At 46.7% G+C, this 13,273-nt stretch overlaps 1 protein-coding gene across 1 annotated transcript in view; it reads left to right on the forward strand.

Annotated features, from left to right (window-relative positions):
• Nucleotides 1-602: 602 nt before the first annotated feature.
• Nucleotides 603-13,273, forward strand: part of cyp26b1 (cytochrome P450, family 26, subfamily b, polypeptide 1) — a gene marked incomplete at its 3' end in the record, with an annotated part of 25,447 nt that continues 12,776 nt past the window's right edge. The window contains exon 1 of the mRNA XM_079185262.1: nt 603-993. Within this exon, the coding sequence (XP_079041388.1) occupies nt 790-993 (204 nt within the window). The 5' untranslated portion in view covers nt 603-789. The remainder of the gene's footprint in view (nt 994-13,273) is intronic.

The raw sequence follows: 13,273 nt of genomic DNA on the forward strand, positions 1-13,273 counted from the left end.
GAGATTACAACTTTGGTAAAGAGGCTTTTTTTCTCATTTTTTTTGGAGTTGAGAGAGACGCGATTCCTGGAAGAGTTTTCAACCCCCCCCCAAAAAAACCAAGTCTTTCCATCCCTCGAGAAGTTTTAAAAAGTAAAGCCCTTGTTAGGTTCCAGGGCTCGGCTTCACTTTTTCCACGTGTCCCGGCTTCTGACATAAACGTGTCACCTTGACATTTCTTTTTTGCTGGCCTTCAAGTTTCAGACTTACAAAAAAAAGAAACTTCATTTTAAGTCACTGACCCACAAACGAGACCAAAAATGAGATTCCAAACATCAGGACAGTCCCCAGTCTTGTCTGATTGTTGTTCTAAATGCTTACATTGAAGCAGAGTGAGTTCTTTTTTCACTTTACAAGCTGAGGTGTCATACTGAAGATACGGGGAGCCCGGCAGCACTGCTCACCTGTAGCATCTCCTCCGCGCAGCCGACACTTTGATTTGCACTTTTACGCACAGAAACGCCACTTTGTGAATATTTGTAAGATAGAGGTCCACTCTATCTGAAAGACAGAATCGCACTCCACACAGTTCATTCATTCTGGAAACACAACCGCCTCGGGTTTGGACTGCGTAAAGGAGCATTGCGCTTTTACGCAAAAAACAAAAACTTTGAAAATCATCCCGGGGATCGAGATCTACCTATTTTTGTTGCGAATACAAAAGTTCAAAGAAACTCTAGCGCAACTTTCACCAGCTTTTTTTTTAAAGTCCTCCAGAGCTCCAGAGAGACCCGGGGGCTCTCCATCACCATGCTGTTCGACACGTTCGACCTCGTCTCGGCTCTGGCCACTCTGGCCGCCTGCCTGGTGTCCATGGCCCTGCTCCTCGCCGTCTCCCAGCAGCTGTGGCAGCTCAGATGGACGGCCACGCGGGATAAAAACTGCAAGCTGCCCATGCCCAAAGGATCCATGGGCTTCCCCTTCATCGGCGAGACCTGCCACTGGCTCCTGCAGGTAAGCGGTGCCCTCGGCGCGGGGAGGGAGGTGGGCTCGGTGGAGCGCGACACGGTGTCTGGGTTCAGCGCGGGGACGGAGTGGGACTATATCCGTGCGGGATGAAATCAGTCTTATCTACTTCTTTATTCTTTATTTCCAGACTTTTATTTTTTTATTGCATTTTGCGATCTGAGTTCATTCATCACACTTTTCCACTTTTTCACCGGGTTTACAGTGCGCGCGCTCCTTTAACGGCTCTCTGTCTGCAATGTGAGGTTTACTGATGAGTTAGTCTGCAACGGGGGCAGTGAGATCATCTTGATATCAACCACGCGAGAGCCCCACCAGTATTACACTTTGTCACAGATTGTTTGCCACATGCGTTTCTTGCGCTCCAGTTGGCGACGCTCACAAAACAAACATCAACCAGTGCAAACAGAAAAAAAACGTCAATTTGTGCATCATTTTACAGCTTTTATCATTCTGGCTCAACATATGAGGCGTATTGTTAAATCGACTCAGAGACTCTCATCTCAGCCCAGCTAATCTCTATTTCCCTGTAAAAAGATGTCACTTTGGGAACATTTCAGCTGGTTCATCCTCATGTTGCGCGCCTGTGGTGCATGCACACAGAGCGGCTCCAGTCCGCGCGCGCGCACATCAAAGACTTGCACTTCACTTTTGATTAGTTTATAGCGCTGCTATCTCTCTCCCACTCTACGGTGGCTCCCTTTATTATCTCAGACGGGAGCGCGTCGGGTCAGCCAGCCGTGCGGCGCGACTTTCCCTGCGCGGAGAGGTGGAGCTGCGGTCCGGCGGATCGATATCTATCGGTCGTATCTGATACGCTGGCGACTAGTGGCGGCGGGTGAGTCCGTGTAGAAGTCGAATATATTGAAGAATATAACGTTTCTCTATTAGTTTGAGATTTCAAATGAAAGTTTAATGTTTAACATGGAAATATGACAAGAATGTCAACCTTTGTGGACGTTTGTGCAGAGAGAGAGAGAGAGCACGAGGGGGGGGAGAGAAAGCGACGCTCTGTGGGTAAACGGGGTTGAGGTGAGGGTAAAGTGCACACCTCGCACTCCCTCTTTTCTTTTCCTCCTCCTCCCCTCTCTCTCTCTCCTCCCCTCGCTGCTAGACCCACGCGCTGCAGCTCCGCTCCCCCGCGGGCTCATCCTGGCTGCATCCGAAAGAAAAGGGGAAAAAAGTTCCCAGCATGCTGCATGCGTCAGAAATCACTCGGTAACTGAGATTCCTCCTCTTCCAAGTTGATTGACAGGCGTAAAAGTTGCAGAAAAGAGGGAATCCTGTGAAGCGCATGCGTTGATGGGAACCTGAAGCTCTCAGTGAGGGGTACTGGTCGTGTATTGGTGAGATGCTTTTCCTTTTCGCTTCCAAACTTGAGGAAAGTGAGCTTCTGCAAAGGACAAGTCCTCCTGATCACTAAGAAACATTAAGTCACAATCATTAACGTGCACGGGGAACTTTGTACGTGTCTGAGTTGGTGCTTTGCCTTCATGTTCAGAGGAGGAAAATACATTTTCTATGAGCTGAGCAGAGAAAGTTGACCGCACCGATCTAAACGCGGGTCCCGCTACTAAGCAGCCGTTGTCCGCAAGAACCGATGGCTCTCAAGAGCACGCCGATAGAAAGAGTGTGTGTGTGTGTGTGTGTGTGTGTGTGTGTATGTATGTGTGTGTGTGTGGGGGGGGGGGGGGGGGGGACACAGAAAATAAGCGGGGGCTCGACGAGCGGAGGCACGTTGGCCGTGCGCGGGGCTTGAACTCGCGGTGCTCCTCTCCGTTACATCTGACACCGAGTGAGACGCGTTCCCGGAATGCAACCGAGGACCGCGGCCAAGTTTATGGCGAGGCGGAGGAGGAAGGGGGGGGGGGCATGTCAGTCAGAAAGAGGAATGAAAGGCTGAGTGTGTCTATACTTATGAGGACCAAATGGTGCAACAAGCAGAGCAAAATCTGGAGGAAGAAAGTTAAGAAAGGAACGCAGCCGAGTCATCATCCGGCTCTGAGGGGGAAGTGAGCCGGACAGAGAGCTGATGGGACCCTGCAGCCCAGACGCTGGTTTATGTCTCAGCTATAGACTGCTGCTGGATTGGTCACGGAGGCGACATGTGGGACGTGCTCAGAGACGAGTCGTCTCTCTGGGACCCCCCCCCAAAAAAGGGCCTTGATGAATGGAAGTCAAATATTCGGTCTCCTTTAGCTCTGGGTTTGGTCTCCACCAGCTCCTGAGGGGAATATCTGTTTAGCTGCTAAACGCGACCAGCTCTCAAACGTGAGAGCTGGTGGGAGTGAACCCACGCGGACAGTCACGTGTATTTGCGACATTTGACACAATACAAATGACGGGTAATGATGTTTCCTTGCAGATCGTATGTGTGATCGAGTGATGAGTTGTACTGATGCATCAAACCTCTCTGGATACAATCAATTGGCAACAAAATGCAAAAAAGCACATCTCAAGTTTCATGATCTTTTCTTTTCTCTTTTGTTCTTTCACTGCTGTAGTTTTATTTTTCCAACACAAACACATGTTTGTATATATTTATAATATATATATTTATATATATGCAGTATATTTCTAACCCGACACACGCGCAGCAACAGAAGCACATTTCAATGACGGATCCATTTTAAAGCGATCTGCAGTTCGAAATAGTTTTACGGTCACTCTGCCAAAGACCTGTCTGCTTTCATTAGGAGCCGGAGCTTTCTGAAGGGACGGTGCCAAGCAGGAGCGCTAGACACACACACACACACACACACACACACATACTGAAACACTACCTACACGGTGTAGATTCATGGATACATCGATATAGACACAGTTACGCTTTCCATACAGGTGCACACAAGCGTATTAACTACAGTCATAAAAAAGTGATTTATAAACACAAACGTGTGTTGCACGTCACAGATAGTGATTGCACTATTTTTCGGAGGAATACTGTAGGCTACGATAAGATAGATGTGATGCTAACTTGCTCAAGTTTTGCCCTTTGTTTTTGAGGTTGAATTATCTTGCATTAAAGTTACTATTTTTGGTTTAAACTGCCCTCGTGCACACATTTTGAAGTGCACAAAGTGATGAAGACTCTATTTCCCTGTGTTTCCTGTGGCACCAGGTTCAAAATAAACACTGCTACATACAGAATACATGCTGAGGACCTTTCGGATTGAAAAAGTTGAACTCAAACATCGATATTGAAACGTCTTTGCCTTGAGAAAGTTATAAATCAAAAGGTGAAACTGAGAGACAACAGCAAACAGCAACATGTCAACTTTATGTCAAATACACAGTTCAGTGAAATAGCGTTAACAGGATTTAATGCACTGGAGTGAAGCAGTTACCTCCGGCTGCCACTCAGGGGCACCAAAGAGACAAGTTCACAGTTTTTATTTATTTATTGATTGATTGTTTAGCTCTTACAAACAAATGGATAATGTACAGGTCACTAATATAATGTTCTAGGACTTCTGGGTAATGAAGTTCCACTTTTTAACTGTAGTATTTATCTGCACGTCGAGGGCCGCCGAGTTTCCTCGTTTGACGGAATCGATATTGACGCACAGACACTACAGTTTCAGATACAGTTTCTTCCGGTCTGGTCCTGATACCTCACACACACACACACACACACACACACACACACACACACACACACACACACACACACACAGTGCAGACAGGCTGGACTGAATCTGGGTCAGACCAGAGGAAATGAACACATGGCACAGACACTCAGACTGTACAGTGTGTTTGTGTGATTTAAGTTTGTGAATGAGCGTGAGCCAGAAAGATCAACACACACACACACACACACACACACACACACACACACACACACACACACACAATGGATTTCTATGCAGAAGGAGTTATCAGTGATAACTCTTCCTTTTATAATTAGTCAAATTTGGCCTTCAGTAGTTGCAAAAATCAGCTCACATGTGTATCTACTGTGTACACACACACACACACACACACACTCTAATGCGTTGTCCTTCTGTTTACCAGCCTGTCTTCTTGTCTCTGTCTGTTTGGCAGTGATGAAGTGTAAATGATGGTGGGCAGAGTAATAACAGTCCTGCAGACCAAACACTCTCTCATCTCATACAGTGATGACAGCTCTCTCTCTCTCTCTCTCTCTCTCTCTCTCTCTCTCTCTCTCTCTCTCTCTCTCTCTCTCTCTCTCTCTCTCTCTCTCTCTCTCTCTCTCTCTCTCTCTCTCTCTCTCTCTCTCTCTCCCTCTCCCTCTCCCTCTCTTCTTCTTCTACACCTGTCCTGCTTCTTCTGGTAGAACTTTTACAAACCAAATCCCCAGCCTGCTCTCCCCAAATGGTGTATGAGAGACACCAAAATGTGCAAGTCATTTACATGAAATAATCATGTTTCGCCACATAGTCAGTGCTAACTGGAGAGAGCAGGTTGAAACCTCTCAGTATTACATGTTACAGTAATTACTCGAACACGTTAAATTCAACATTAAATGATGCGCTCCTCATGGGAAGCCGGGCGGCAACAGATTTAAATCCTAAAACTGGACTCTTCCCGACCAAACCCTGGTTAAACGCCTTGTTTTCCAGCGGAAGACCGCCGATCACCTCGCAGCCTTCTCCTGGTTTACGGAACATGTGGGATCTTTGTTCTTTGAGGTGGATTGTGCCTTTAACCGGCTCAGACAGAGAGAGGATTGTGAGGCCTGGTGGCTGCGTCCATAGTAAGGTTCCATGACTGCGGTCCGGTCCGCTGTGTGCCGCATAGCTGCGGTTACACAGTCCCGACACACACACACACACACACACACACACACACACACACACACACACACACACACACACACACACACACACACACACACACACACACACACACACACACACACACACACACACACACACACACACACACACACACACACACAGTAGATGGAAATACTATGAGTGTATGAGCAAAAAGTCACATAACATGCAGCAGACGCACTTATAGAGCAAGTAGATGTAGCATGCACACAGCCAGACTAACACACACACACACACACACAGGAGTGTGTGAGCGCAGACAGATTGTATTACGAAGCCAAATAATTAACTCTTTCTCTCTTTTCTTTCTCTCTTTCTTTCTACAAGTGTCAGGGAACTGGCAAGTGTGTGTTTGTTGGGTGAGAGATACATAGTTCATTGAGCGGGCACAAGGGGCAGTGTGTGTGTGTGTGTGTGTGTGTGTGTGTGTGTGTGTGTGTGTGTGTGTGTGTGTGTGTGTGTGTGTTGTACCGGTGTTAACATTCAAGGCAGGACCCTTGAACCTCCGAGGAACCTTTTTTTTAAGCTTCTCGCCATCGTTTGTTCTGCTCACCGCTCTTATTTATGATCCCATTTTTATTTGTTTTCGGAAAATCAAGAGCTCGGCATGTTTCTTTTCTTTTTCTTGGTAAGAGGCGATGTTATTACTAAGTCCTGATCGTGAACGTTCGTCTTTTGCGGGATCGTTTGTTCCGTCCGCTCCAGCTATCATCCCTCCATTTCTACTGTTCTCATGATTCACTTCTTCAGTCCTCTCGAACTCTCTGCACTCGACATTTAAAACTCTCTCGTCTCGCGTCGGTTTTCGCCCTTCTTCACCTCCCTCCATGTTTTTCTCATCTTCCTCAACTAAAAAAAAACGATGTTGAAATACGAATTTCGTCGCTTTATCGCAAAAACAAAAGCCAGCGAGAAAGAGTACTTTTTTTGTAAAAGCATCGCTCTCTCCATCTAGCTTTTTATCTTTCTCCCTCTTCCTCTCCATCCATCCATCCATCCATCCCTGCCTCCTCCTCCTCCTCCTCCTCCTCCTCTTGTTCAGACTAGCAGGAGGTGCTGGCAGCGGCGTCCCTTGCCCCTTCTTTCACCCCGAGAACTCACTGCTCCCTCCTCCAAACACTCTTGTCCCTGGCCGAGTACAGAGCACCATTTTAAGCTCTCTTTCTCGTGTGTGAAAGAGAACTCATGAACTCTGCATGTGTGTGTAAACACTAAGAATAAGTTAGTCCTTCGCTCAACACTTTGCAACTTCCCGACGCTGTATTATGTGGTGCTCAGTCCCAAAAGTAGTCCTTCCTAAAACCTTTCAAAATACTTTCACATACTTGAAAATAAACAAAAAAAAGTCATTTCCTAAAACAGCTGAGCACTGCAGTTTTTAGCAAAGGCTGCTCAGACAGGAGGAGATGGTGCATTTGCCGGCGGACTATTTTCAGCTGCGGATGAATACACATTTGGTGCTTATTTATGTGACTTCAACATTCTACATGTATTTGTTGAGCTCCACACCGAGTGTCTTGTATTTGCTTGCAGTTGAGGCGTGTGTGTGTGTGTGTGTGTCTGTTTGTGTGTGTGTGTGTGTGTGTGTGTGTGTGTCAGGGTATTAGCTGGGGTCCCAGGGTGAGTGCTTAGAGAGTTTTGAACAACCATAATCTCCCTTCCTATAATGTCCCCGGGTCAGGGGCCAATCCTCTCTCCCCCCCTCTCTCTCCTGCTCTCTCTCTCTCTCGCTCTCTCTCTCTCTCTCTCTATTCTCCTCGTTTTTTGGCTAAGCCCTTCTTCGTTAATCCGTCCTTTTTGAAACGAGCACCCTTCCCATCTCTCCGCCTCCTCTGCCACGCTCTGCGCTCGCTTTCTTTCGCTCAGTTTTTTGGCGCCCACCTCTTTCTCTCTTTCCCTTTTTTTTTTTTGTTGCTATTCTTTATCTCTCTTCCTCTCTTCCCTTCATTCTTTCCTTTCTCTCATCCCACTTTCTTTTCTCTCTTTCCTTCTCTGTCCCTCTGATGCGGTGGCGTGACCGCAAAGGGACGGGGTTCATTGTCAAGTCGAGGACCTATCGCACCATTGAAACACACAATCACACACACACACACACACACTAACACTCACACACTGGTTCCTTGGTATCTCTGGCACCGGCTGAATGAGTGACAGCTGAAAAGAAAGAAGGAATTCCCTCACAGCCTTTGACCTCGTTTCCTCTCTCTCGTCCGTTGCTGCTGCTGCTTTTTCATTTTCAAGCTTTATTTCTGTTGCTGAGACCCTTTTTTTTTTGTTGCAGTTTGAGTTTCTGTGGGTGACGCAGCGTTTTCGTTGTCACTATCCCTCTTTGTTTCCCCAGACGCTGTTATATTCTTCTGAACCGGGTGTCATTTTCCCGTCACTAATAATAACATTTGACTCACCTGTTCCTTTCGCGGCGGTTGCACCTCGCGTCGACATAACCTCGCGTCGTTTCATCGTCTTTCCCCGTGTTGCACTTTGACCAAAACGCCTTCAGCGCCTGCAATGAGAAGAGAAGAACCAATCAGTGCTCTGCCTCTCTGACCGCAACACGATTTCATTTACATTGGAACGCACTCATTTAACTGGAACATTTTTATTTCAAGTGGAAAATGCTAAAATGTCATAGACATGCATCATGCAGTTAATGCATACGTAGAATACATCCATTGAGCAACACGTTACATTCATTTGGCAGCAAAAATGTTGTCGAACATTTACTGTTCAATGAAAGAACTTCGACTGGAAGATGAAGTTGTGAACATATTTGACAATTTAATGGCTGCAAACTTCACCCAAAGTGTCAGCGGGACACATCTGAGCCGGTAAATGACTCTTTGTTTCCTACTGAGAAGTCATTCGCTTCCTGCTACTGTTTTCCCATCAGCCCCTGTTTCTAGAGAATCCCTGCTCCGTCTGAGCATCACCCTGATATTCCTGTTTTATAACGACTCCAGATGTGCTCTCTCTCTCTCTCTCTCTCTCTCTCTCTCTCTGTCACCCGAGCTAGCCAGTGTGAATGTGTGCATGTCGAGCCGCGGCGTTGATCTGAGTAAACATAATTAGCTGTGTTTTTTTGTCTTGCCCTAATAAAAGAGTCATTTGTTGGACATTTCCACTGCGCTACAAAGAGGACATTTATAAGCCCGGGCCCGGGTTGCCCCCAAGCCAACCCCAACAGAACAGACGGGGGTATTTTTAGCACGGCCGGCGCGCTAGCTAGCTCTGCTCGGACAGAGTGTGTGTGTGTGTGTGTGTGTGTGTTTGAAGAGAGAGAGAGAAGAGAGAGAGAGAGAGAGAGAGAGAGAGAGAGAGAGAGAGAGAGAGAGAGAGAGAGAGGGGGAGATTTTATGAGATATTCTGTGATTCCTTGAGTGTACGTGAGTGTGCGAATGTGTAATGAAAGGTTTTGTGTGTGTGTGTGTGTGTGTGTGTGTGTGTGTGTGTGTGTGTGTTTGGATGGCGTGTGTGGAAAAACCTCACTGGAACACCCCCGTTCTTCCTCCTTTATTGAGGTTCTTGTAAAATATCTGACAAATCTCTGTTCAAAAAATATAAAAGGGAGTCCAGAATGGCCGCGCACACACACACACACACACACACACACACACACACACACACACACACACACACACAAAGCTGAAAGCACTATACTTCTAACACTTTTCCTGACCCTCATTGGTGTGTGCGTGACCTTTAACCCCGACATAACCTTGATTTGTACCCGTTTTAAGACCTTAACCTGCAGCTCGGTGCAGTATTTCTGGACCCAATGACTCCTCGGGGTCCAGTTTGAGCTCAAAGTGAACACTGAGTTCAAGAGCAGAGACCTGAAAAAAGTCAGGTCTGATTTCATATTTGGTTCATTTGCTTTGTGCGCTCGCCGGTTGGCGACAAAGAACACTTTGTCACCGTGTAGAGTTAAGACAAACCAGATTGCAAAGGAGTGAGGGAGGAGGAAGCTGTGTGGTTTGTTGACAGCAGGAGACTCAAAGCAAGAGATGTGGTGACATAAGAGGCATCGTGGAGCCTCGATACCTCCGACTTTAACCATATTTACAGTAAGAGTCGGGATGTGAAGCTGCACTGTACACGTCGAGTTCTGCACCTCCACATGCAGCGTGGGCTTCTTCTAGTCTCTAGGCAACACATCCACAAGATGAAGAAAAGAAAAAAGCTTTCAAACGTTACGCCCTCCATCATTAAGAGAAACCTCTTTATGGTTTTCAGCTCGCATCAGAGTTCGCTGCCTGTGACCTCGGCGGTAAAATCAGCCACGATGTTGTGGTCGCAATTTTGGTTTCTGGTTTTAGTTTTTTTTTTTATAAAACTGAGCGAGTGTTTACAGTGAAGGTTCGTTTGGAGGGAAAGTGTGTTTCAGCCTCCGCAATCAGTGTGAAGCTGTGACGCCTGCGTCTCCGCTACGACTCTCTCTCTGTGTGTGTGTGTGTGTGTGTGTGTGTGTGTGTGTGTGATGTGATCCTGTGTGCGGTTTTGTACGTGTTCTCTTGCTAGAGAAGTGTGGCGTCATTACATCACGACTTTTCCATGCTCGCTCTATGTGTGTGTGTGTGTGTTGCCAGATTTGAGAGGGAGAGGGGGGGGTACACTTCTCACCTTTTACTCTAAATGTCATCCAGACCACACCTCTGGCGCACACACACACACACACACACACACACACACACACACACACACACACACACACACACACACACACACACACACACACACACACACACACACACACACACACACACACACACAATTGTAGTGTAACGTTTTTTATTCAGCGCATTATTTTCCGGGGACCAGGACGGATGAAAGTCGTCAGTATCCTGCCAAAATGTGTGTGTGTGTGTGTGTGTGAAAAGAAAATAGAGAGAAATGGAAAGAGAAAATGTATGAAGAGATACACACATAATGCACGCAGCTGCACACACACACACACACACTCACACACTGAAGAAAGTACACAATCGGCCCAATCTGATGCTGTATCTTGGGGTGTGAAAGGGAGCCTTGTCTGGCTGCCTGAGGAACTCCCTTTGAATGTGCGTGTGTGTGTTTATGTGTGTGTGTGTGTAGGTGTGTGTGTGTGTGTGTGTGTGTGTGTGTGTGTGTGAGCAGGTCTGCCAGGCAGACATACTAAACCACTCTACATCCATGTGGCAGCAAAATGTAGCTTGGAAAACAACCCCACTCTTACACACACACACACACACACACACACACACACACACACACACACACACACACACACACACACACACACACACCCCGAGGGCTCCAGAGGCCAGCCGGCGACCTGGTGCGTCTGCGCTAATGCGTGTGTGTGTGTGTTTGTGTGTCTGAGTGTGTGTGTGTGCATGCCACAGTAAAAAGAGGAAGTGTACAGGAGCTATGAAAACAGTTCAGGTCAACAGTTTTTGTGCAGAGAGAGAGAAAAAGAAACCGAAATCTGTGTGTTTCTTTAATATTACACTCTTAAAGAGAAAAATCAATGGTTGTTTCAAATAACTATGATGAAAGTTAATGGAAGCAATGTAAAACATTGGGTTCATGTCTTAGTGTGCAGCACAGGAGCAGCTGGAAGAAAAGATGCGCGTTGAGTAAAGCTCGATAGGAAAACCTCCTAAACGCACGCCGCGGATAAAAACAATGTCAGCGCCTCGTGAAAAGGCCTCAACATCTGAAGTAGCTTCAGTTGGGGCTGAATGCTAATCAGCAACATTCTTCATCTTTAAAAAAAGCAGTCGGGCAATCAGAGTTTTCAAAGCAACATGAAACACCTAACAGAGCTGCAGAGAGGCGGAGGCATCTGTGCTCAATTTAGCTCGAGTTCACACGGAGAAACGTAACGAACGGCTGCAAAGAGACGAGCCGCAAGGATCTGAACAGCAGGAGAGAATGAGAATGCTAATTTCCACCTAAAAAAAGTTAAAAATAAACAGCAAGAAATGATTTAATAAGTCAAGAACATTCTGGTATTTTAACAGTTTTAACAGCAGTTTTTGATTTGATTGTATTAAATGTATCGCGGCTTCTCTGCAGGACTCTGAGCCACAAATTACACCGTAAACCAGACGTCAGTGCGAGGATAAAGGTGTAGCTTCAGTCAGCGGAACGCTGCAAAAGATGAAGCTGTGTTTGTCCACACGCACACACACACACACACACACACATCACCGATGTGAGCGGTGTGTCTCAAACAGGAAACAAACTACCTGCTAAAATTAGTCCCAGAAAGAAGTCTGCATTCACACGCACACACTGTACATAACTGAAGCTCTCTCACACAGACACACACACACACACACACACTGGTGGTTTCCAGTTGAGGGAGGGTTACAGTAGCTCTTAATGTTAATTCCCTTCAGAATAAAAGGGCGAAAGAATCAGAAAAGTTTGATTTTAACGACATACGTTTTAATAAAAGCACTCAACGTAAATCCATAAAAGATGTGGGACCAAACCGATGTACAGAACCTCATAGTGCTGCTTCTTTGGAGCGTATGTTTACATATGTCACCCGTGTGTGTGTGTGTGTGTGTGTGTGTGCGCCTCACAGTCGTACATATCTCTTTCCCCAGGAGTAAACTGGGGTCAAACCAGTTAGTGTTGTCACGGCAATTTGCAGTTAGGCCTCTGCGTGTTTGTTTGCTTTGCACTTTTTTTTTGTGAATTTTATGAATCTGGAGTATGTGTGTACCTGAACATGCATGTGTGTTTATACTGTATGTGTGTGAATGATGCGTCTGTCTGCCCGTGTGTGTGTGTGTAACACAGTAAGCTGCCCTCGGGCTGATATATATTCTTTTCACTCAAACAGCCCATTTACAGTTCTGGGGTCGGCTCCCTCTCGCTCTGCCGTGACCCGGACCGTTTGGAGGTCAGCGTCAAAGCTGAACCCGGGTCAGCTCGCTAACTGACTCCAGCTCCGGTCCTCTGGGGGTTTGCTGACAGCCCCAGGGTTGCTCAAACTGCGGGGCAGGGCGCCGAAAATGGGCTGTGCAGGGCTTCTTCTAGCCGGGTCCCGGGCGAGTAAAAAATTAGGTTTTCTTTTATCGTCTGCAGCGACGAAGTTTGGGCAACTTTCAAAGCATTACGAGCCACTTTTAGCCTCTGCCGCTAAAAACGCTCTTTGCTGTCAATTCTGGCGTCTTCTTCCTCCGATCGTCTGTAGATGCAGGTTGAGTTCCCGTCCTCCGTCTTCTCCTTCTCAGCCAAAGGACTGAGCGCTATCGATTGGTTTCTTCTTCTTCTGTTTCTTCCAAACTGGACTGGAAACATTAAACGCATGATTTCCTACCAGACACTGAGTGTTTCTGTTAGCGGTGGATATCACAGCGGTCCTTGAGAATATTCCAAGTGGCAATAAAGCATGGCACTGGTTTCCTTTGTCAAAAGGCAAATGGGATTAATCCAGAAGAACTTCTTAGACGAGGGGAAAGTGCAGAAGCGCC

Source organism: Pholis gunnellus (genome assembly GCF_910591455.1).
Source record: "Pholis gunnellus genome assembly, chromosome: 23".
Classification (NCBI taxonomy): Eukaryota; Metazoa; Chordata; class Actinopteri; order Perciformes; family Pholidae; genus Pholis; species Pholis gunnellus.